The sequence below is a fragment of the Bufo gargarizans genome, chromosome 3 (genome assembly GCF_014858855.1).
Source record: "Bufo gargarizans isolate SCDJY-AF-19 chromosome 3, ASM1485885v1, whole genome shotgun sequence".
Taxonomy (NCBI): domain Eukaryota; kingdom Metazoa; phylum Chordata; class Amphibia; order Anura; family Bufonidae; genus Bufo; species Bufo gargarizans.
In genome coordinates this window covers 162,998,743-163,024,983 of record NC_058082.1, presented here as the reverse complement: position 1 = coordinate 163,024,983, position 26,241 = coordinate 162,998,743, and the positions used below count along the sequence as shown (strand labels likewise).

Sequence of the window (26,241 nt, the reverse complement as noted above, 5' to 3'; positions counted from 1 at the left end):
CAAGACCCCTTAGTGACCGTCGTAAAAAGACATATGGGTGGTCACTAAGGGGTTAAACATTAGACGCGGTATAAAACACTCCACAATGCACCCACCCATTGCTGCCACACTCGAGACCTCCGCACAATACATATCTGCATGTTGAATTGGACATGGACATTTTCTCCAGACGATAGGTATAATATTAGGTATCATAGATAATAGGTAACATAGATGCTGCCCAGGATAAGCGGTGCCACATGCAGCTGGACTCCTACTTGACACAATATTATCACATTATTGAGGAAGGTCTGCCCTTATTTTTAAGGAAAAATAAGAGATTTGACAAGGAGGAAGCCCATCCCCTCCTCCCCTCAGTAGAACCTTTGACTATACACTCACCTAAAGAATTATTAGGAACACTTGTTCTATTTCTCATTAATGCGATTATCTAGTCAACCAATCACATGGCAGTTGCTTCAATGCATGTAGGGTTGTGGTCCTGGTCAAGACAATCTCCTGAACTCCAAACTGAATGTCAGAATGGGAAAGAAAGGTGATTTAAGCAATTTTGAGCGTGGCATGGTTGTTGGTGCCAGACGGGCCAGTCTGAGTATTTCACAATCTGCTCAGTTACTGGGATTTTCACACACAACCATTTCTAGGGTTTACAAAGAATGGTGTGAAAAGGGGAAAAACATCCAGTATGCGGCAGTCCTGTGGCCGAAAATGCCTTGTTGATGCTAGAGGTCAGAGGAGAATGGGCCGACTGATTCAAGCTGATACAGGGAGTGCAGAATTATTAGGCAAATGAGTATTTTGACCACATCATCCTCTTTATGCATGTTGTCTTACTCCAAGCTGTATAGGCTCGAAAGCCTACTACCAATTAAGCATATTAGGTGATGTGCATCTCTGTAATGAGAAGGGGTGTGGTCTAATGACATCAACACCCTATATCAGGTGTGCATAATTATTAGGCAACTTCCTTTCCTTTGGCAAAATGGGTCAAAAGAAGGACTTGACAGGCTCAGAAAAGTCAAAAATAGTGAGATATCTTGCAGAGGGATGCAGCACTCTTAAAATTGCAAAGCTTCTGAAGTGTGATCATCGAACAATCAAGCGTTTCATTCAAAATAGTCAACGGGGTTGCAAGAAGCGTGTGGAAAAACCAAGGCGCAAAATAACTGCCCATGAACTGAGAAAAGTCAAGCGTGCAGCTGCCAAGATGCCACTTGCCACCAGTTTGGCCATATTTCAGAGCTGCAACATCACTGGAGTGCCCAAAAGCACAAGGTGTGCAATACTCAGAGACATGGCCAAGGTAAGAAAGGCTGAAAGACGACCACCACTGAACAAGACACACAAGCTGAAACGTCAAGACTGGGCCAAGAAATATCTCAAGACTGATTTTTCTAAGGTTTTATGGACTGATGAAATGAGAGTGAGTCTTGATGGGCCAGATGGATGGGCCCGTGGCTGGATTGGTAAAGGGCAGAGAGCTCCAGTCCGACTCAGACACCAGCTTGGTGGATGTGGAGTACTGGTTTGGGCTGGTATCATCAAAGATGAGCTTGTGGGGCCTTTTCGGGTTGAGTATGGAGTCAAGCTCAACTCCCAGTCCTACTGCCAGTTTCTGGAAGACACCTTCTTCAAGCAGTGGTACAGGAAGAAGTCTGCATCCTTCAAGAAAAACATGATTTTCATGCAGGACAATGCTCCATCACACGCATCCAAGTACTCCACAGCATGGCTGGCAAGAAAGGGTATAAAAGAAGAAAATCTAATGACATGGCCTCCTTGTTCACCTGATCTGAACCCCATTGAGAACCTGTGGTCCATCATCAAATGTGAGATTTACAATGAGGGAAAACAGTACACCTCTCTGAACAGTGTCTGGGAGGCTGTGGTTGCTGCTGCACGCAATGTTGATGGTGAACAGATCAAAACACTGACAGAATCCATGGATGGCAGGCTTTTGAGTGTCCTTGCAAAGAAAGGTGGCTATATTGGTCACTGATTTGTTTTTGTTTTGTTTTTGAATGTCAGAAATGTATATTTGTGAATGTTGAGATGTTATATTGGTTTCACTGGTAAAAATAAATAATTGAAATGGGTATATATTTGTTTTTTGTTAAGTTCCTTAATAATTATGCACAGTAATAGTCACCTGCACACACAGATATCCCCCTAAAATAGCTAAAACTAAAAAACAAACTAAAAACTACTTCCAAAAATATTCAGCTTTGATATTAATGAGTTTTTTGGGTTCATTGAGAACATGGTTGTTGTTCAATAATAAAATTAATCCTCAAAAATACAACTTGCCTAATAATTCTGCACTCCCTGTAGAAGAGCAACGTTGACTGAAATAACCACTCGTTACAACCGAGGTATGCAGCAAAGCATTTGTGAAGCCACAACACGCACAACCTTGAGGCCGATGGGCTACAACAGCAGAAGACCCCACCGGGTACCACTCATCTCCACTACAAATAGGAAATAGAGGCTACAATTTGCAGGAGCTCACCAAAATTGGACTGTTGAAGACTGGAAAAATGTTGCCTGGTCTGATGAGTCTCGATTTCTGTTGAGACAATCAAATGGTAGAGTCCGAATTTGGCGTAAACAGAATGAGAACATATATCCATCATGCCTTGTTACCACTGTGCAGGCTGGTGGTGGTGGTGTAATGGTGTGGGGGATGTTTTCTGGGCACACTTTAGGCCCCTTAGTGCCAATTGGCCATCGTTTAAATGCCAAAGGCTACCTGAGCATTGTTTCTGATCATATCCATCCCTTCATGACCACCATGTACCCATCCTCTGATGGCTACTTCCAGCAGGATAATGCACCATGTCACAAAGCTCGAATGATTTCAAATTGGTTTCTTGAACATGACAATGAGTTCACTGTACTAAAATGGCCCCCACAGTCACCATATCTCAACCCAATAGAGCATCTTTGGGATGTGGTGGAACGGGAGCTTCGTGCCCTGGATGTGCATCCCTCAAATCTCCATCAACTGCAAGATGCTATCCTATCAATATGGGCCAACATTTCTAAAGAATGCTATCAGCACCTTGTTGAATCAATGCCACGTAGAATTAAGGCAGTTCTGAAGGCAAAAGGGGGTCCAACACCGTATTAGTATGGTGTTCCTAATAATTCTTTAGGTGAGTGCATATACAAAGGTAATGTTCGGTTTTTAGATAGAATATCAGGGCTGAGTATATATTATATTCAGCCCTGATATCCTTTCTCCAATAGGATGGAGCTGGCAGGCAGCACAGATCTCATCGGGCCCTATAGCAAAACTTAGTATGGGGCCCCCCATGTTTCCTAGTACACATGCGTCGATCACTCCCAGGCAATGCAGAACACAAAACACAAAGCAAAAGATTTCTGATGAATTTGCTCTTTTTTTATTAAGCAAAAGAAATTTTAATTTAAAAATATTGTAATAAAAAAGGACGCCCTTAGCCTCACCCACTTTATCCAACCATATTTTTCAATGTATTTACACCAGACAACTGGCATAAGTACACTGATACATCTCCCTGACACTGCTCTAAATCACTACTTCTCTTCAGATAATATATTGCTAAACTGGCTGCCTGCAGCTACCACTAGGGGTAGCGCAGTGCATAGGAATTTATACAGTTATCATTGAGTAAAATGGAAACTGTAATACTCTCTTTGCACTGAGCCCCCCTAGTGACATGCAGTGTTTTCGTGTCGAGGAGAAAAAAAGGAGAAAACCCTCTTCCCCCTGGCCCTCTAGCAGTGGCTTGCTTTGCCTCCATTGAAGGTTTACCATTTTCTGACTGCTGCTTCTGTGTCTGCAGCCACCACTAGGGGGAGCTCAGTGCATAGGAATGTATACAATTATAATCTCATTGCACTGTGCTTCCCCTAGTGGCGATGTAGTGTGATGTTGGGGAGAGGAGAGCCCTCCCTTCCCTGGGCCCTGTAGCAGCTGTTCTACCTTCACCACTTTCAAACTACTGCTTCTCTGCAGTGGTATTATTGGGGGGAGATAAAAGTTGGCCAATTTGATCCATGTCGGCCTATCATTTTTTTGAGAATAAAACACGATGGCCTACAGCAGACTTCTTTTTGACAAAAATGGGATTAGGTTGGATTTTTCAGCCATTGTGTCATGACTGGCCAAATTTGGCCAATCATTTGCCACTTTGCGCAAGTCCATCCACTTTTTTTTAACTGCCTACCTGATCTCTCTGTGATCTGCCCGTTTAGGGTACTTTCACACTAGCGTCATTCTTTTCCGGTATTGAAATCCGGTAAATGGTCTCAGTACCGGAAAAAAACGCATCAGTTTTGTCTTAATGCATTCTGAATGGAAAGCAATCCGTTCAGCTTTCATCAGAATGTATTTTGTTCTGTCCCTTGTACGGTATTTGACAGCTAGCTGTTGCATGGAGACATATTAAAGCCGGATCCAGTACCAAGTCTTCCGGAAATTGCTGCGTTGCTTGATGCGGTTTTCCGGTCTACGCATGCACCGGGACATAGGAGGAGCTATTTTTGCTTTTGATCTTTGAAAAAAATTAAATATTGGATCCATTATTCCGGATGATACCGGATGAGACGTATCCGGTACATCACCGGATCTGTCTAATGGATCCAGAAAAAACATTTCTGTTTGCATACGGTTTGCCGATTCCGGCAGGCAGTTTCGTTGCCAGGATTGCCTGCCGGATCTGAACCACGCTAGTGTGAAAGTACCCTTAGTTCCACAGGTTGATAGATGAATAATTTGTATAAATGGCCCGGCAGACAATTGATCAGCCATGTTCTGACTGCGCAGATGCCAAGAAAGTCTAGGTGAATGGAACATGTGGGTACAATGGCCGACATTTACTAATGTGAGTGTAATGGTTGGGGTCTGGTTTGGAGTCTTTTATTGCAACTACAGTGGGATGCGAAAGTTTGGGCAACCTTGTTAATCGTCATGATTTTCCTGTATAAATCGTTGGTTGTTATGGTAAAAAATGTCAGTTAAATATATCATATAGGAGACACACACAGTGATATTTGAGAAGTGAAATGAAGTTTATTGGATTTACAGAAAGTGTGCTATAATTGTTTAAACAAAATTAGGCAGGTGCATAAATTTGGGCACTGTTTTCATTTTATTGATTCCAAAACCTTTAGAACTAATTATTGGAACTCAAATTGGCTTGGTAAGCTCGGTGACCCCTGACCTACATACTCAGGTGAATCCAATTATGAGAAAGAGTATTTAAGGGGTCAATTGTAAGTTTCTTCCTCTTTTAATTTTCTCTGAAGAGTAGCAACATGGGGGTCTCAAAACAACTCTCAAATGACCTGAAGACAAAGATTGTTCACCATCATGGTTTAGGGGAAGGATACAGAAAGCTGTCTCAGAGATTTCAGCTGTCTGTTTCCACAGTTAGGAACATATTGAGGAAATGGAAGACCACAGGCTCAGTTCAAGTTAAGGCTCGAAGTGGCAGACCAAGAAAAATCTCGGATAGATAGAAGCGACGAATGGTGAGAACAATCAGAGTCAACCCACAGACCAGCACCAAAGACCTACAACATCATCTTGCTGCAGATGGAGTCACTGTGCATTGTTCAACCATTTGGCGCACTTTACACAAGGAGATGCTGTATACGAGAGTGATGCAGAGGAAGCCTTTTCTCTGCCCACGGCACAAAAAGTGCCGCTTGAGGTCGGCTAAAGCACATTTGGACAAGCCAGCTTCATTTTGGAATAAGGTGCTGTGGACTGATGAAAATAAAATGTAGTTATTTGGCCATAACAAGGGGCGTTATGCATGGAGGAAAAAGAACACAGCAGTCCAAGAAAAACACAGCTACCTACAGTAAAATATGGTGGTGGTTCCATCATGCTGTGGGGCTGTGTGGCCAGTGCAGGGACTGGGAATCTTGTCAAAGTTGAGGGACGCATGGATTCCACTCAGTATCAGCAGATTCTGGAGACCAATGTCCAGGAATCAGTAACATAGCTGAAGCTACGCCGGGGCTGGATCTTTCAACAAGACAACGACCCTAAACACTGCTCAAAATCCACTAAGGCATTTATGCAGAGGAACAAGTACAACGTTCTGGAATGGCCATCTCAGTCCCCAGACCTGAATATAATAGAAAATCTGTGGTGTGACTTAAAGAGAGCTGTCCATGCTCGGAAGCCATCAAACCTGAATGAACTAAAGATGTTTTGCAAAGAGGAATGGTCCAAAATACCTTCAACCAGAATCCAGACTCTCATTGGAACCTACAGGAAGCGTTTAGAGGCTGTAATTTTTGCAAAAGGAGGATCTACTAAATATTGATTTCATTTCTTTTTTGTGGTGCCCAAATTTATGCACCTGCCTAATTTTGTTTAAACAATTATAGCACACTTTCTGTAAATCCAATAAACTTAATTTCACTTCTCAAATATCACTCTGTGTGTCTCCTATATGATATATTTAACTGACATTTTTTATCGTAACAACCAACGATTTATACAGGAAAATCATGACGATTAACAAGGTTGCCCAAACTTTCGCATCCCACTGTACTTGTTAGGAGGAAGCCAGTGGTCGATGCACAAGATTCGTAAGCGCCACAGTCTCTTCCTAGGCCATATGACATCGTTCACATGGTCTAGGTGCAGTTCTGTCCCATCTGAGTGATTGCAATACCAAGCACAGTGCTATCAGATGGACATCGCTGTGCTTGGTAAGGAGCAAAGAGGCTGCGGCGCTCACTGGAACATCGCGGTCTCCTCAAACAGCTGATTGGTGGGGGTGCCAGGAGTGAGACCACCACCATCTCATAACTCTCTGTGTACAGATAATGTAGTAGATGTTACCTGCAGTCCTATGTAACACCCCACATAACACAGTGAACTATTGTGTTATGTGGGGTGTTACATAGGACTGCATGGAACATCTACTACATTATCTGTACACAGAAAGTTAGCACTGTTATCTGGGCTGTTACATAGGACTGCAGGTGACAAATTAAAATTTTAGTTGCCAAATTTAAAATACATATGATTATGATAAAAAAGACTTAGAGGAGAAGATGAGACGCAGGTCACAGCAGTGAGCCAGCTCTACAGATAGGGGAATACAGCACCACATACCTGTTACATCCAGTGACATCTCCTGTCATGTAGATCTTCTCTTTCCTCTTCTCCTCCGTTTGACCCAGACCGCCATGGCAAATTCTTTCAGCCGCATCTCGTCTCTACAGAGTTTGTTACACAGACATGTTAGATTTCTCATAATTGGGGTCATTTATCAAACTGGTGTAAAGGACAACTGGCTTAGTTGCCCATAGACACCAATCAGATTCCACCTTTCATTTTCCGAAGGAGCTGTGAAAAATGAAAGGTGAAACCTGTTGCTATGGGTAACTAACCCATTTCTACTTTACACCAGTTTGATAAATTACCCCAAAGGTCCCTATAGTGTCTACAGCAGTTATAATGCCCCCTAGAGCGCCCCCAGTAATAATAACACCCTATATTGTGCTCCGGGTAATAATGCCTGTATAGTGTCCTCAAAAATAATATCCCCTAATAGAAACATCCCCACACTACCCCCATATAGTAATTTCCCCCACACTGCCTCCTTGCAGCAATTTCCCCTACATTGCCCCCATATAGTAATTTCCCCCACATTGCCCCATATAGTAATTTCCCCTGCACTGCCCCCATACAGTAATTTCTTCCATACTGCCTCTCATGTAGTAATTCCCCCACAAAGTAATTTGCCACCCACACTGCCCCCATCAAGTAATAACCCCACACACTGCCATCCCATAAGTAATTTGCCCTAACACTGCAATCCCATAAGTAATTTGCCCGACACTGCCATCCCATAAGTAATTTGCCCCGACACTGCCATCCATATAGTAATATGCCCCGACACTGCCATCCATATAGTAATTTGCCCCCACACTGCCATCCATATAGTAATTTGCCCCCACACTGCCATCCATATAGTAATTTGCCCCCACACTGCCATCCATTAAGTAATTTGTCCCCCACACTGCCATCCATTAAGTAATTTGTCCCCCACACTGCCATCAAGTAAAACCCCCCCACACTGCCCCCATTAGATAATTTGCCCCAACACTGCCACCCATTAAGTAATTTGCCCCCTACAGTATTAATTTTTCCACGCTGCCCCCACAGTATTAAGTCCCCCACACTGCCCCCAGAGTACTAATTTCCCCCACACTAGTAATTTGCCCCCACGTAGTAGTTTGCCCCCCACTGTCCCTTCAGTAATATTCTCCTGTGCCCCCCCGTAATGTCCCCCAAAGTTGGCACACAAAAAATAAAAGCTAATACTTCTCTGTGTCCCAGTCGGCGCTCACTCATCGATGGAGCAGACGCGCTGCACACACATCACTGTGCTGCGTCCGGGCACAAGTGCGGCGACGCCATCACGCCCACCTGCGCTGGGATTTTACTAGGGCGGTGATCAGCGGAGGGGCAGGGAACTATGCACTCCTGTGCCCCGCCGTTGTTTGTGGGCGTCCAATTATAATCCGCCACTAGTCCCAGCTGTCCCCAAAAATAGTAAATTAGTGATATATCTGGCAACCAGGCCAAGGAAGTGTTACAATCTGGTGGACACATTTCTAGGGAACACTTGCAGTGTCTGGGCGAGCATTAACCTGCTGAAAAATGCCAGTTGGAAATAACCTACTATTTGAGGTAACACATGTGGCTGCAGATGTCCTGCAGATATTGCTGAGCTGTTAGAGTATCTCGTATCACTACTAGGGGTGACCGACTCGACTGTGTATGCCATGACTCCTCAGATCATCACACCAGCAGTTAGGGCAGTGTGTCACTCCACAGCAAAGGAAGGATTTAAGAGCTCACCTCCAGGCCTCCATACTGGAACCCAACCATCATGGGATCTCGAGAGGTTTCTGGTTCACGACACCACTGCAAATTAAGCTAACAGTGGCTGGTTGTCAATAGCTGGACAAATAGGTACCGTGGTGCCAAATATCCTTCTGCCAAGCACCTGAAAATAGTCTGGGCAGAGAGAGGGGTTTGTAATGAAGGTGCCACCTGTGTCTGGCTGGTGGACAACTAAACTATGAGAGCTGCTTATGCTTGTCAATGGATCAAATGATCCTCTGTACTGGTGGTCTGTCTGGACCATCTTCTCCGTGTGTCTGTGCCCTCACGTAACCACTGCTCCGAACACCTCCTAACTGCTCGGTCACAATGGCTTCAATCGCGGGCAAGTTGTCAAAATACCCAATATGCTTTTCTTCGTCCAGTGATGTGCCCTCTCTCAGAGTCTGTCAACTGGGCAAAATGTCTTTGAGAGCATCGCAGAGGCATACAGTCAACAATATCTCACCAAGAGATAGACTACCCATAAGTGGCCTCTGAGGGCCTTTTAAAAGGGCAGTGGGGACAGCACTCTTACGCCTTCTTGTGGTAAGACCCAGTGTCTAATCCGACCACACCTGTAATAATTTACATACCTGTCATAACTGCATGAGTTTTGCAGCAATCTGACATTTCTATCTGGGTGAGTTACTGTCCAGCAGCAGTGTACTGATACATTGCAGTATGTATATATATATATATATGCCCAGCAACAACAGTATATTGATATGTTGCAGTGTATATACATGTATGCCCAGCAGCAGTGTACTGACATGTGCAGTGTATGTATGCCCAGCAGCAGTGTACTGATATGTGCAGTGTATGTATGCCCAGCAGCAGTGTACTGACATGTGCAGTGTATGTATGCCCAGCAGCAGTGTACTGACATGTGCAGTGTATGTATGCCCAGCAGCAGTGTACTGACATGTGCAGTGTATGTATGCCCAGCAGCAGTGTACTGATATGTGCAGTGTATGTATGCCCAGCAGCAGTGTACTGACATGTGCAGTGTATGTATGCCCAGCAGCAGTGTACTGACATGTGCAGTGTATGTATGCCCAGCAGCAGTGTACTGACATGTGCAGTGTATGTATGCCCAGCAGCAGTGTACTGACATGTGCAGTGTATGTATGCCCAGCAGCAGTGTACTGACATGTGCAGTGCATGTATGCCCAACAGTAGTGGTATACTGACATGTGCAGTGTATGTATGCCCAGCAGCAGTGTACTGACATGTGCAGTGCATGTATGCCCAACAGTAGTGGTATACTGACATGTGCAGTGTATGTATGCCCAGCAGTAGTGGTATACTGACATGTGCAGTGTATGTATGCCCAGCAGTAGTGGTATACTGACATGTGCAGTGTATGTATGCCCAGCAGTGTACCGACATGTGCAGTGTATGTATGCCCAGCAGTAGTGGTATACTGACATGTGCAGTGTATGTATGCCCAGCAGCAGTGGTATACTGACATGTGCAGTGTATGTATGCCCAGCAGTGTACCGACATGTGCAGTGTATGTATGCCCAGCAGCAGTGGTATACTGACATGTGCAGTATATGTATGCCCAGCAGCAGTGGTATACTGACATGTGCAGTGTATGTATGCCCAGCAGCCCTGTACCGACATGTGCAGTGTATGTATGCCCAGCAGCAGTGGTATACTGACATGTGCAGTGTATGCATGCCCATGAGCAGTGCCCCTCAGAGTCTCCTGGCAGTGTTTCCCTGGCTCCAGCAGCATCGTGGGCAGGTGCTTCCCCCCGCCAGCCTCCGCCCGCTCCCAGCTGTAGCCCCAATGCTCCGGGGACGTGCCGCTGCCAATCAGAGGCGGCTCCCCCCGTGTGTGGTGGGTGGGGGCTATTGTTTCCTCGGCTGATTGTGAGGAGAAGGCTTCCTGCTCCATCCAGGGTGGGACCAGGCAGTCAGCGCTGACGGCGATCACCACCTCCCCGGCTCCCTCAGCCTCAGCTGCCCGTGTGCCCGCTCAGCCTGGAGCCCCTATGTACGACGACCTGTACATCCATGGATTCGAGGACTCGGAGGTGGTGAGTGCCCGCTCTCCATTCCCTCTGTGATGTGCAATGCATGAGCTGCTGCCGCCCTGGCACTCCAGCTGCCAGCGGGCACATTCAACAGATACAACTGCCCCATAGTCTGCAGTACATGTATGGTGGAGCAGGCAGGTGGGCAGGGCTCACACATGGCAGCCACCCTGCCATACAGCACCAGTTGTATACCTGTGACCACCTCATATACCAGGAGGCACAGCATTCACACTGTACCCTATACAGTCATACATAGCTGTGCCAGCAAGGTGTGTTCCACCATACCTATAGCTGTAATGGCGAACCTTTTACAGACCGAGAGCCCAAACTGCGACCAAAACCCACTTATTTATCGCAAAGTGCCAACACGGCAATTTATCCTGAATACCACCGTCCACTATAGTATATCTTCCACGTACTTTATAATTTAGCTATAATAGCCTGCCTACATTCAGTGCGCTGCCTGCGCCATTCATAGTGCGCCCTGAGTGCGTCTAAGGCATATTGGTACACCGTAGACTTTTTCCAGGGTGCGGGTGCCCACAGAGAGGGGTCTGAGTGCCGCCTCTGGTACCCCTGCATATAGGTTCGCCAACACTGAACTATAGCATACTTGACAGTATAGATACCAGAATACATAATATACTGTATACAATAATATATAATACAGCATATATCTTATGTATTTATTGTGTTCCACCATTACACCTATAGCATACATGACAGTAAAGATACCACAGTACATAATATACCATATACAGTATAACACATACCACATGGAAATACAATAATATATAATACAGCAGATATCTTATGGATTTACTGTTCTACCGTACACCCATACCATACATGATAGTAACGATACCTGAGTACATAATATCCTGTATACAATGATGTAACATATAGAGATACAATAATTTATAATACAGCATATATCATATGGATTTACGGTATCCATTATATCACAATAAAGAGCCCAGAATACATACCGTGAAGTAATATATTCACATATGCCCCATTTATCACACTACACTATACATTGTTATCTCTTCATTTCAATAAGTCTAAGGCTGGGATTACACTGTGTTCTGTGGTGTCAGGCAGATGTCTAATCCACTGTTACATTACACCCTATATCTCTGCTTGCTATGTACGGTTGTCTCTACTCCACTAGTTGGTTTCTAAGTGTCCTACAATAGTGGCCTGTGTGACAGGTGTCTTAGAGCAGGTGAACGCCATCTAACTGGGGTAACTGGACGGTGCTTGAGTCTCTTCAGTGTCTACACTAACGAGTGTCACAGATTGGTAGACGGTCGTGGTCCATACAGTGCCCCTGTATACGCTATCTGTGCCCCCATCTCATCTTCCTATTACACTGCATTGCTTTGTGCGTGACTGCAAGATCTGATGTTGGCATAACGCCCTATAGCAGGGGGCGCTGCCATAGTGTTCTGGGAGCATTCCTCATCTTTCAGACGTATTTGGTTTCCTACCTAATATAAGGACATTCCTCTCCACTGCCCCAGATGTCCTAATCCTGGAGATGGCATCCTGTTAGGCAGCCTGTCTAGCACCAGGCTCAGGCTGGATGATAAATCTGGGGCAGGGATAGACTCTTATACAACTCTACACAAACTATTGGCTTACTTGGGGACAGATTTTTACACCAGCATTGTGCTGCAAAATGGCGTGTTTTAGGCCCAGCCCCTTTCTGTTTAGCTCCACCCATTTGTCAAAAACGTATACAAAACCCTAGATGTACCAAATTGCTCCAATTTGCCCCACCAAGAGTGAGAGATCAGCCTCTTAGGTTAATAAAACCCAACTACGGAGGATCCTTCCTTGACTTTTATTACATCTTAAAGCTTTGTGCCCCAATCCTTTATATGCTGAATCCACATACTCATTATTATAGATATTCTACATGTTCAATGGGGCAGCCTGACCGATAAACATCAGGGGTACCAGCGAAAATCTAGGCAGTTGGTACCATGTAATATTCCCCTTGTAACTGTGTCTAGAGTCACCAATTGGAAATCTCATCTTTAGAATGGGTACCTTATCACCAGGCGTAATGTGTAGACCGCCTGCAGCATAGCCCAGAACGTGAGTTGTGACAGTGCCCTGTTCTATCCATCACATAAAATTCCATGAAGCTGAGATACGTGGAGCTGTTTGCTGGAGTCCTCACTCTGTAGAGCTTCTTAAAGTGGTTTCCTTAGGATAAGTAATCAATATCAGATTGGTGGGGGGTCGACTCGCAGCCTCTCCACCGCACAGCTTGAATGAGTCTGAGCTTGCGGTACATTTTCCGTACTGTGCTCTGCAAGTCCTGGGCACCATAATTCCATCAATAAGCTGAATGGGGGGTGACCGGAGTTGGTCCCACACCAATCTGATCTTCTGTCCCTCATCTCACAAAATAGTAAACAATAATGGAAAGACGCATGTGCTGAGATGTTCCATCTTTATACATTTTCCTTTGTTTTTCGAATGTTATTTATTATTATATTTATGCGTCTTAGTGTTTATCATCAAGGGTATATGTATGCCACAGGGCCCAAGAAGGGGCAGCTGGGATCTCCTATCCTTCCTTCTGGTGGGTGGTGTGATCACATGTAGGTTGCCCCCTGGTTGTAGGAACCTCACAATTAGTGAACATAGGTGCCACAAAGGATGAAGGTAGGGCAGACTGTCCTGACGTGTGGTCCTTCATACTTGCCATAGAGCTCCATTTTCCTTCTAAATGTGCATGACTATGTGTTTTCTCAGGATTTTCATGCTGCATCGGATATCACTCCATATCTACAGTCCATCATCACGGCCCATGGTCCACTGTGGCCTGTTACTGCTCCTGACTGGGTAGTGGTCAGGGTACATAACATCCTCTGGGTCTATTACAATGGTTTTTGGTTGAGTGAATATGATGATACTCAGTGCTGTCCAGTGGAGGTCCAGGATGGTATATACACATACTCCTCCTTGGGTATTAACAGAAGGATGATTCTGGAATGGACTAGGTTAATTGTTTTTGGCTTGTTTCCGTCATCTGACTCAGTGCCATAGGGGAATGAGCTGACTATCCCCAGGGGTCTTCTCTATCCCGCAGGCTGTCACATAGCAGATCTGTTGTAATAAGGAGCGTAGATTGGAGTTGGTCTTTTGCAGAAGACTCTGCTGTTTGCAATGGGGATGCAGTCCTCTCGTTTCTAGAACAGTCCGTTATAGAGGATAACACAAATTCATATACATTATACCGTATATAACCCGACATATTATTTATTGATATGGAGGACACAGGTTACGTAACCACTTCATGCTTTTTTCTATAGAAATGAAATAACAGCCCCATCCCCCACTAAACCTAGGTCAGATGGAGACAGGAGGTTCTTCTTCTGAACTTTCTGGAGATATCAATATCATTAATCTTAGTTCTTGGAAGGTACTTGTGCGCCTTGGGGAGATCCAGCTGGAATAGGCAATTTTACAGGCAATGCTCCCTGGGAAATAGTATGCAAATCAGCCCCCCCCTAGAAGGAAGAAACCGACGCTGCAGTTTTCACCCCTATGGAGGGGAGCTATCGTGCAGATTATTTTCAGTGTAATTTGTAAGAAACGTCTTGTGATTTGTAGTACTTTCATGTATGTGTCTATATAACATTGCTTGCTCTTTATTATTAATTTATTTATTATTAATCTTTTCTTGGCAGTTTTAGGCTACTTTCACACCTGCGTTAGGTGCGGATCCGTCTTGTATTTTTTTTTATTCATTATAATGCAAACGGATCCGTTTTGACTTACACTGAAAGTCAAAGGGAGGCGAATCCGTTTTCAATTGCACCATATTGTGTCAGTGAAAAACGGATCCGTCCCCATTGACTTACATTGTAAGTCAGGACGGATCCGTTTGGCTCTGCATCGTCAGGCGGACATCAAAACACCGCAAGCAGCGTTTTGGTGTCCGTCTCCAGAGCGGAATGGAGGCTGAACGGAGGCAAACTGATGCATTCTGAGCGGATCCTTATCCATTCAGAATGCATTGGGGCTGAACTGATCCGTTTTGGGCCGTTTGTGAGATCCCTGAAACGGATCTCACAAGCGGACCCAGAAACGCCAGTGTGAAAGTAGCCTTATCATGTTTGGGGTTGTTAAAGGGGTCTTGCAAGAGTTTAAATTCTCATGCACACATCCGTGGAACACGGACCATGAGATACCGGCCTGGATTCCTGCTGAGTGCAGCAGCACACTGCGTCATTGGTTGCTGTACAGTACAGCAGCACGAAGCGCCCGGCGTCATAGCAACCAATGACGCTGTGCGCGCCTGCACTCAGCAGGAATCCAGGCTGGTATCTCACGGTCCGTGTTCCACAGACGTGTGCATGAGGCTTAATACTGATGACAGGATAGAATACACTAATGAGAGCAGCACCACCGTTCCCTCCAGACCTCCACAAGGAATGCATACGCTAGTCAGCAGCTATGTATTAGTCGAAACGTTGCACTATTTTAGCACTTTGTACTTTTTGATGAACCCATTGTGAATAAAGAACCATGGAGGATGTGCTGCCGTTGACTTTGTATTTGGACTAACCTCAGGATAGGTCATCAGTATCTGATCAGTGGAGGTCCGACCCGTGGCACCCCACCGATCAGCTGTGTGAAGAGGCCACATCACTCCAGTGAGCACCATGGCCTCCTCGCAGCATACCAAGCACAGCCCCATCCATTAGTGACCGGCTGTGCTTGGTATTGCAGCCCAGGTCCATTCACTTGAGCGGCTGCCCCTGGGTCATGTGACCAATGAACATGATGTAAGTGGCCTAGGAATAGGATGCAGTTCTCTCCGGAGTGCCATGGCCTCTTCGCACAGCTGATCGGCGGGGATGTCAGTATTAAACACTTGGCATATCCCTTTGAAGGGGTTCTCCCACAAAAAATATTCTACAGTATTCAAACCAGCACCTGGATCTGAATACTTTTGTAATTGCATGTAATAAAAAATTTAGCATAGCCACTGAGTTATTCAATAAAATGTATCTGTATAGCGCCACCTGCTGTTTGTTTATTTCTTATTTTTTTGACCTGCTCACTGAGAAGGCCGCACGTGCTCAGTTTCATCCTTCAACTGCCTCCTGAGCTGTGATAGGGAGAGCATGGACACGCCTCCTGAGCTGTTATAGGTAGATCACAGACACGCCTCCTGAGCTGCAGCAGAAAAGACACTCCCCTTGAGCTGCTAGCTTGATATAAATCTAGCAGAGCAATGAATGGGGAGATGTCTGGATCCATGTGAGGTACAGGGCGGGTTCTAGCTTTGTTAGAAAGAGGTTGTCATGTACCATATGATGTCTGATTTTCTTGTTTTATCTTAATTATGGGATAACCCCTTTAAGATTCCCTTCTTTGTTGTTGCTATACTATGGTGCTATATTATTATAGTTTCCCTCACATAGCTGAAGATTGAGATTCCATTAGGCTACTTTCACACCTGCATTAGGTGCGGATCCGTCTGGTATCTGCACAGACGGATCCGCACCTATAAATGCAAACAATGGTATTCGTTCAGTACGGATCCGTCTGCATACACTTAGTCAAAAAAGTGTAAGTCAAACGGATCCGTCCTGACTTTACATTGAAAGTCAATGGGGGACGGATCCGTTTACAGTTGCACTAATATTGTGTCAATGTAAACGGATCCGTCCCCATTGACTTACATTGTGTGTCAGGACGGATCCGTTTGGCTCCGCACCGCCAGGCGGACACCAAAACGCTGCAAGCAGCTTTTTGGTGTCCGCCTCCAGAGCGGAATGGAGGCGGAACGGAGCCAAACTGATGCATTCTGAATGGATCCGCATCCATTCAGAATAGGGCTGCAACGATTAATCGATGTAATCGATTATAATCGATAACTGGATTCGTTGTCGACGAATCCAGTTATCGAATAATCGCCGATTCGTTGCTATGCGGGCGGGCGGTCACTGCATCTTTATTTTACCTTTTACAATGATGCTCCTGTAACAGCCAGGCAGAGCGGACGGCGGCGTAACGTCACTTACTCATGTGACACGCCTGCTCCGCCTCCTTCATTCATGAAGTGGGCGGAGCAGGTGCGTCACGTGAGTGAGTGACGTTACGCCGCCGTCTGCTCTGCCTGCTACTGGAGCGTCATTGTAAAAGGTAAAATAAAGATGCAGTGATTATTCCGACTAAGCATCGGGGCCGGGGCTGTTATGGGGAGGGGGGGAGGATCTGTCTATGACACTGCTATGGGGAGGGGGGGGGGGTCTGTGTATGGCACTGCTATGGGGAGGGGGGGTCTGTGTATGGCACTGCTATGGGGAGGGGGGGGCTCTGTGTATGGCACTGCTATGGGGAGGGGGGTCTGTGTATGGCACTGCTATGGGGAGGGGGGTCTGTGTATGGCACTGCTATGGGGAGGGGGGGGGCTCTGTGTATGGCACTGCTATGGGGAGGGGGGTCTGTGTATAGCACTGCTATGGGGAGAGGGGGGGGTCTGTGTATGGCACTGCTATGGGGAGAGGGGGGGTCTGTGTATGGCACTGCTATGGGGAGGGGGGTCTGTGTATGGCACTGCTATGGGGAGGGGGGTCTGTGTATAGCACTGCTATGGGGAGGGGGGGTCTGTGTATGGCACTGCTATGGGGAGGGGGGGGCTGTGTATGGCACTGCTATCTGGAGGGGGATCTGTGCACTGTTATGAGGAAAGGGATCTGTGCACTGTTATGCCCATAACAGTGCACATATCCCCCTCTCCATAACAGCGCCGCCCACAGATCCCCCTCTCTATAACTGCGCCACCCACAGATCCCCCTCTCCATAACTGCGCCACCCACAGATCCCCCATAATAGTGTCGTCCACAGATCCCCCATAATAGTGTCGTCCACAGATCCCCCATAATAGTGTCGTCCACAGATCCCCCATAATAGTGTCGTCCACAGATCCCCCATAATAGTGTCGTCCACAGATCCCCCATAATAGTGTCGTCCACAGATCCCCCATAATAGTGTCGTCCACAGATCCCCCATAATAGTGTCGTCCACAGATCCCCCATAGTGTCGTCCACAGATCCCCCATAGTGTCGTCCACAGATCCCCCATAATAGTGTCGTCCACAGATCCCCCATAATAGTGTCGTCCACAATTTGTTTTAATATGGCCTTTGAACATAATTTTTCAAGTAAGATCATATAAACCTCTCTGTTTTGTAATTTTGTTGTTTTTCCCGATTAATCGATTAATCGTAGAAATTAATTGGCAACTAATCGATTATTCAAATAATCGTTAGCTGCAGCCCTAATTCAGAATGCATTGGGGCTAAACTGATCCGTTTGGGGCCACTTGTGAGAGCCTTGAAACGGATCTCACAGGCGGACCCAGAAACGGCAGTGTGAAAGTAGCCTTAGGAATAAGAAGGAAAAGCTTTTTCAGAAAAAGAGCTTTCCTACTTCCCATAGGTGGGATATTTTCCCATTTCAGGTAGACTATATCGAAGGAACAGGGACCACAAATTTGGCTGTGTAAATGTACTTTTAGGGCTCATGCACACGAATGTATTTTATTTCCGTGTTTTTTTTTTCCGCTGACCGTATGCGGAACTATTTATTTCAATGGGTCCTCAAAAAAAAGGAAGATACTCAGTGTACATTCCATTACCGTATGTCTGTTCCGCAAAAGGATAGAACATATCCTATTATTGTCCACATTACGGACAAGGATAGGACTGTTCTATTAGGGGCAGCTGTTCCGTTCCACAAAGTACAGAATGCACACGGATGACATCCGTATTTTTTGCGGATCCGTGTTTTGCGGACCGCAAAATACATATGGTCGTGTGCATGAGCCCTTAAGCAGGGCTTTCTCTTACTTGTGATTTGTCTTTAGTGGGTGTGCCGTTCTGTGTCAGAATTTATGGTTTATCAGATATTAAATCCAATCCGTTTTTTTGCGGACATGCTGAACTGTCTGCAAAAAAAAAAAGATTCACATTTTTGCGGACAGCATACGGTCATCTGAGTGAGCCCTTAGTCTGACCTCTGTTCTTTTACAGTATGACAGGTTCATGTTCACTAAGACTGGTCTGCACATGAAAATGTTGCGCAAGTGAGCTGAAAATAGGCGCACGTCTCTATGAAAGTGCGACTTTTAAGGCAAACTTTTGCGCAACTCACCACTCAAAGCTGACAAAGAAAAGTACACCAGCCCAGGAGTGGAGTAGAGATTAGACAGTCTAAGGCCTAGTTCACACGAACGTATGGCTTTTATAGTTTTTTGCGGTCCGTTTTTCACGGATCCGTTGTTCCGTTTTTGAGTTCCGTTGTGTTTCCGTTTCCGTTCCGTTGTTCCGTTCCGTTTTTCCGTATGCCATGTACAGTTTACAGTAATTACATAGGAAAAATTGGGCTGGCCATAACATTTTCAATAGATGGTTCAGAAAAAACGGAACGGAAACGGAAGACATACGGATGCATTTCCGTATGTGTTCCGTTTTTTTTGCGGATCCATTGACTTGAATGGAGCCACGACCCGTGATTTACGGCCAAATATAGGACAAGCTCTATCTTTCAACGGAACGGAAAAACGGAAACGGAAGGCATACGGAACACATTCCGTTTTTTTTGCGGAACCACTGAAATGAATGGTTCCGTATACGGACCGTATACGGAACACAAAAAAACGGCCCGTACACCCGCAAAAAAAACGTTCGTGTGAACTAGGCCTAAAACAGCATTTTCATGCCTAAAAACAGGCGCAGACACTACAGTAATTGTGTGTTATAACCCATTTTTAGCACTTGCGATGTTCTCAGCAAAGATGGGGTTGAGTACTTGATGCTCCTTGCTGTGTACAGACATGAGCATAGACAACACTTGCGTCAGGGCAGTCCTTTCCCCGGAGATTTTCCTTTTGATGTCACAGCTCAGTATATTTTTAGGCCCCTTTCCTACAGGAAAATAGGTCTCGCTCAAGCGGTAGTTCATTTTCTAATGGTCATTACTCATCTCACATGTCTGTACGGCAGGACTGGAAGCAGAGGCACCATACTTCAGTGAATCCTGACAAATCAGTGCGGCTGCTTGTACTGCAGCTAATCCCTGGCAGCATTCAGTTCTATGCGAATACACGGGAACTGTGCTGACATAGTCCACCAGGTGTTGGAATGCGTCGTCTCTTACACTGCGAGCTCTAGTCTTCCTTTAAAGGGGAGCTAAAATTGGAGTAGATAGAGAAGTTGATCCTTTAAATAAAGATAACGATCTATTGCGTGCCTGTTAAAGGGTTAAACCAGTGCGATCTGTAAAGAAATGGTACCATGTTTATGGTACCCGTTTTGGCTATCATGGCACTTTAAAATATGATGATCAGTGAAGCAAAGTATTTACAAAGTTTTGCTAGATTATATGTATATGTTTCTCAATTTTCTGCTGATCTGACTTTTGAGACCAATATGGACTGTCAGCTGACTGAGGGATCAAAATACAGCTGCCCATAGTAGTCTATGGAAAAAGGGGGGGGGGGGGGGAATGAGCCGCAGTGAGACATACATCTGGTAGCAAGAGGGTCATTTATCAAACTGGTGTAAAGTAGAACTGGCTTAGTTGCCCATAGCAACCTGTCAGATTCCACCTTTCATTTTGGACAGCTCCTTTGGAAAATGAAAGGCATAATCTGATTGGTTGCTATGGGCAACTAAGCCAGTTCTGCTTTACACAGTTTGATAAATGGCCCCCTAAGTTTTAGTGTGCCTTCACACTTGGTTTAAAAATCCACCAGAAAATATGCAAGTGAAGATTTCTTTATGAATTTTTATGCGGATTACATCCCCCATTGAAATGGATGTAGAAGCGCTGCTTTTGAAAAGCTGCAACACATCATGATTTACTTCAGATAATTTTTCTGCAGTGGAACTCAGGGCAGGCATTGAAAATGTTAAACCTAATAGGATAACATGGGAGGGGAGGGGGGTGTTTATACGGCAGATTTTCTGTCTGATTTATCTGCCACTTGTGAAGGTATCTTAATATTTTCTCCCAAGTGCTTTATTCGCATCAACACTGCTCAGTGCTTCTCTATAATGTCCTAAATCATGCTTCTGAGAGTGTACCACAGAGAACTTGGAAGCTGAATCTTCTATCTCCATGTGTAGTCTATGGGCAGACATCATTACAGCTAGTCTCCACCCACCTGCTCAGCCTGCAGATGGGAAAAGTACAAAAAACATGCAATATACAAGATATATAATCGGCATATGTACTCATGTACACCCAAATAGCAGCTTATTCTGAAAAGTCATCTAGAAGTGTAGGTACAATGAAAGTTTTGAATAACCTGTCCTCATCTGGGTGTCACGGATGATGTTGCAGATAGCTGGAAGTTATGAATAAACGTCCGACTGGCTTGATCCCAAACTAAGGAGTATATAGGTGACCCATAGAAAACCCTAAGAGCTCACTCTGACTGCTAAGCACATACAAGAGTCTCAAAGGTAGACGATTGTATGCCCACGTACCTAAGACTATGTGACACCTGAAAACCCTATAATAGTGAGGAGACATGACCACCGGCTCCCTGCACTTCATACGGAGGGAGTCAGGGTCACCTAGAATCAAGCCAGCAAGGAAACACAATACATGAAAGGACTTATCTGAACAAGCAGCAACAGAAGCCTCCAGCAGTGAACACTTCAATCCAGGAAGTAGTATAAACCGCAAAGTGAGGCAATATGGGAGGGAATATAAAGGAAAGAGGATTAGTCTAAATAGGTGACACCTGGGAGAAGGAAATGAGATGAGAAAGTGAAACCAAAACAAAGAACATCATGCAAGAGGTAGAGAAGGACGTCTGTCAGACCTTCTCACAGAACTGCCGGTGACACTGGGCTGCTGCCACCTCAATATATCCTCCTTATATAACTATCATTTATTAATACTCAATATTTATTAACACTCTAAGGCCTCTTGCACACGACCGTATGGCTTTTTCAGTATTTTGCTGTCCGCAAAAAACGTATCCGCAAAAAATACGGATGACTTCCGTGTACATTCCGTTTTTTGCGGAACGGAACAGCGGGCCCCTGATAGAACTGTACTATCCTTGTCCGTTATGTGGACATTAATAGGACATGTTTTATCTTTGAACAGAAAAACGGAAACGAAAGGCATACGGAGTACCTTCCGCTTTTTTTGCAGATCCATTGAAATAAATGGACTGTATATGGAACGCGAAAAACGGAACGTAAACGAGGAAAGAAACGTTCGTGTGCAAGAGGCCTAAGTTGGTTTTTTTTTTCGTTTTGCATATGGACCGTATAAGGAACCACTCCTTTCAATGGATCCACAAAAAAACGGAAGGTACTCTGTATGCCTTCTGTTTCCGTATTTCTGTTTTTCTGTTCCGTTCAAAGATAGAACATGTCCTATTATTGTCCGCATAACTGACAAGGATAGTACTGTTCTATCAGGCGGCAGCTGTTCCATTCCGCAAAAAACGGAATACACACGGACGTCATCCGTATTTTTTGCGGATCCGTTTTTTGCAGACCGCAAAATACTGAAAAAGCCATACAGCCGTGTGCAAAAGGCCTAAGGCTGGGTTCACACACTGCATTTTGTTGCAGTTTTGTGGTGTTACTTTAAGGCTACTTTAACACTAGTGTTTTAGTTTTCCAGTATTGAGATCCGTCATAGGGGCTCAATACCGGGAAAAAAACGCTTCAGTTTTGTCCCCATTCATTGTCAATGGGGACAAAACTGAACTGAACAGAACAGAATGTTCCAAAATGCATTCCGTTCCATTTAATTGCTTTCCCATACCGGAGAGCAAACCGCAACATGTTGTAGTTTGCTTTCCATCCTGGGACGCAAAGCAAGACGGATCCGGCATGACCCCCAATGCAAGTCAATAGGGACGGATCTATTTTCTCTGCCACAATGGAAAACAGATCCGTCCTCCATTGCCTTTCAGTGGAGTTCATGACGGATCCGTCTTGGCAATGTTAAAGATAATACAACCAGATCCGTTCATAACGGATGCAGATAGTTGTATTATCAGTAACGGAAGCGTTTTTGCTAAACCCTGCTGGATCCAGCAAAAATTTTAGTGTGAAAGTAGCCCCTTCTCGACATGTACTGTACATGTACAATGCAGTGGGAAGTGAGAAACTGGTTTCATTTGTGCAAAAAAAAAACAACTGTTGTACATGATTTGCACCACATTTCTTAGGTTTTAGAAACTTTTTGCTCCTCGCCCAACAAGGGAACGTTGCAGTGTTCATGATTTAGCGAGAAAGGTGGTACAAGCTAAGGCTACTTTCACACTGCCGTTTGGTGCGGATCCGTCTTGTATCTGCACAGACTGATCCGCACCGATAATGCAAACAACGCAACGGAGACCAAACGCAGCCAAATTGATGCATTCTGAACAGATCCTCATCCATTCAGAATGCTTTGGGGCTGAACTGATCCGTTTGGGACGCTTGTGAGATCCCTGAAACTGATCTCACAAGCGGACCCAGAAATGCCGGTGTGAAAGTAGCCTAAGCGAACCAATGGGTAGTGTAAAGTTAGATAACGTGTAAAGATGAGTAAGATTTATCATCATTTCATCCACTTTAATAAATTTTGGTAATCTTTAGGCTGTCTAAGCTCACAATATCTAAATATTAGCCAGGATTAGTAAATCTGCCCCAATATAATAATTAATAAGAACATAAACTATCTTTAGAATTATTTTATTACATGTAAATCTACAGGTAAGGTCTCGTGCACAGGACCGTACGTGTTTTGCCGCCTGCAATTTTCTTTTTCACTTCAATAGAAATGTCCTATCCTTGTCCACAAAATGGTCAAGAATAAGACATGTTCCATGTTTTTCGTGGAGCCGAGGAACGGACGTGCAGATGCGGACAGCACATGGTGGTGAATGAGCCCTAATATTGTAAAATATCAATTACTGTTCATGGTGCTGCCCAACAACACATAATTGTGGTGATGTGGATGAGGTTATCAAATGGACTGTTTAGTTTGGCAAAGGTTTTCCATCTGCAGATCCAAGTAGGAAATATAGTAGAATAATTAGTAATACAATCAAGCGCAAACTAATTGGTAGTTAATAGTATTAACTACTGATTCAGTTTGGTTGATTGGACTTGTAGTTATCTATATACCTGGTAGTGGCGCATGGACAGTTGCAGCACAGCCTCTGCGCTTGCGCCACTACTTGGAGCTGTGGCACAGGCATGAGATTGACAGTGCCGACCGAGATGTCCAGCCCGTAGCTATAGTGGAAGCAGAAGAAGTGGTTGCTTCGGGGCCTGAACTCAGAAGAGGCCCACCCAGGAGGAGGACTAACAGATTTTATTGTCAGAGCCCCCCCCTCGACAATATTATACAGTGACATGACATATAGTGTACCTGTGTTGGAAACGGAGGGAGCGGCTGCCAGGCCTGGTCTTAGAGAGCGATCTTATCTAGCTGCAGGAGTGGGAGTTTCACAGGAGGAGGGGGTTGCAAAGAAATTGCTGGAAGGGTCCCCGTTCAAAAATTTCCAGTGGGGCCCAGTCATTTTCTAGTTATGCCACTGTCCAGCCCTGTCAATCAAGCGGGAGGGGGAAGCCGTGTGAGCAGAGGGGACAGCCCTTTGCTGTTCAAGAACTCTGAGGAATGAGTCAATTCCTACAAATCAATTAACCTATTTCTAGTCTTTTATGAAGTGGCCTTCAGTGTAGAACATTTCTGCGAGTTTGTATGTATTCCTATTCTTGCCTTTATCCTACATAACAGGACTCTATCACTTTCTCTAGAGATTGCTTTTTTTTTTTTTCCATTTTTCCTCACTGGCACCCCCCCCCCCCCCCCTCCCTACTTATAAAGCAGTCATATATTATGCCTGCGGTTTGCCGGGTGAAACCGGTAATTGATATGTACAGTATTCAGCAGTGACATACCGTATGTGTTTTCCTTTTATAGTCTACAATCCCCGTGACTATCTTTCGTGCTACCCTACTTTTAAGACGGCTTAAGTAATGATTTCTGGGTCTCCTTGCAAAACAATAGCCACATTGCAGCACAATCAATTCTGCATTGTACTTTCCTGAGACAAATGAAGGTACGTTGGTTGCAAGTAAGCGTTTTAGAAACAGGGGACTACTACATTATCTTGACACAGCGTGTGATATTGCTAATTAGTTTCTGTAGTTTATGGAAATTTTTATATATCACTTACTTATTGCAACGCTTATTTGGTTTGGAAATTTGTGAGCATGCTGCAGACTTTCACAGACTGCCATCAAATGTTACATGAAGCCCTCACTAAACACACATTTTGTTACTTTTGGAGTTGTGTGACTGTAACATAGTTTGTAAGGCTGAAAAAGGACCTCTGTCCAACCCGACTCCAATCAGGCAATTAGACTCCCTGGATCAACGACCCTTCTTCAGAAATCTAATAACTGTAACCTGTAATATTATTACACTCCAGAAATACATCCAGGCCCCTCTTGAACTCTTTTAGGGAACTCACCATCACCACCCACTCAAGCAGAGAGTTCCATAGTCTCACTGCTCTTACCGTAAAGACCTTCTATGTTTGTATTGGAACCTTCTTTTCTCTAGACCAGGAGTCAGCAACCTCCGGCATACCGACAGCGGTAAGACTACAACTCCCAGCATGTTCTATTTGCTTCTATGGGAATTCTGCGAACACCCAAGCAAATGTGTATGCTGGGAGTCATAGTTTTACCATAGCTGGAGTGCCGGAGGTTGCTGATCCCTTCTCTAGATGCAGAGGATGTCCCCATGTCACAGTCCTGGGTATAAATAGATCATCTCTGTACTAACCCCTGATATATTTATACATAGTTATTAGATCTCCCCTCAGTCGTCTTTCTTCAAATCGAAATAACCCTAATTTTGATAATCTATTAGGGTACTGTAGTTGCCCCATTCCAGTTATTACTTTAGATGCCCTTCTCTGAACCCTCTCCAGCTCTTCTATGTCTGCCTTGTTCACAGGAGTCCAGAACTGTACACAGTACTCCATGTGTGGTCTGACTAGTGATTTGTAAAGTGGCAGGACTATGTTCTCATCACGGGCATCTATGCCTCTTTTGATACAACCCATTATCTTATTGGCCTTGGCAGCAGCTGCCTGACACCGGTTTCTACAGCTTAGTTTGCTGTTCACTAAAATTCCTAGGTCCTTTTCCATGTCAGTGTTACCCAGTGTTTTACCATTTAGTATGTACGGGTGACTTGCATATTCCTTCCCATGTGCA

The 26,241-nt window shown here is 44.8% G+C and overlaps 1 protein-coding gene across 2 annotated transcripts in view; it reads left to right on the top strand.

Annotated features, from left to right (window-relative positions):
* The first annotated feature begins 10,835 nt into the window (after nt 1-10,835).
* CACNB3 (calcium voltage-gated channel auxiliary subunit beta 3) overlaps nt 10,836-26,241 on the top strand; it is a 140,726-nt gene continuing 125,320 nt past the window's right edge. The window contains exon 1 of one of the 2 annotated variants that reach the window (XM_044285224.1): nt 10,836-10,949. In XM_044285224.1, coding sequence (XP_044141159.1) covers nt 10,905-10,949 — 45 coding nt within the window. In that variant the 5' untranslated portion in view covers nt 10,836-10,904. The remainder of the gene's footprint in view (nt 10,950-26,241) is intronic. The other variant, XM_044285226.1, reaches the window with a different exon arrangement.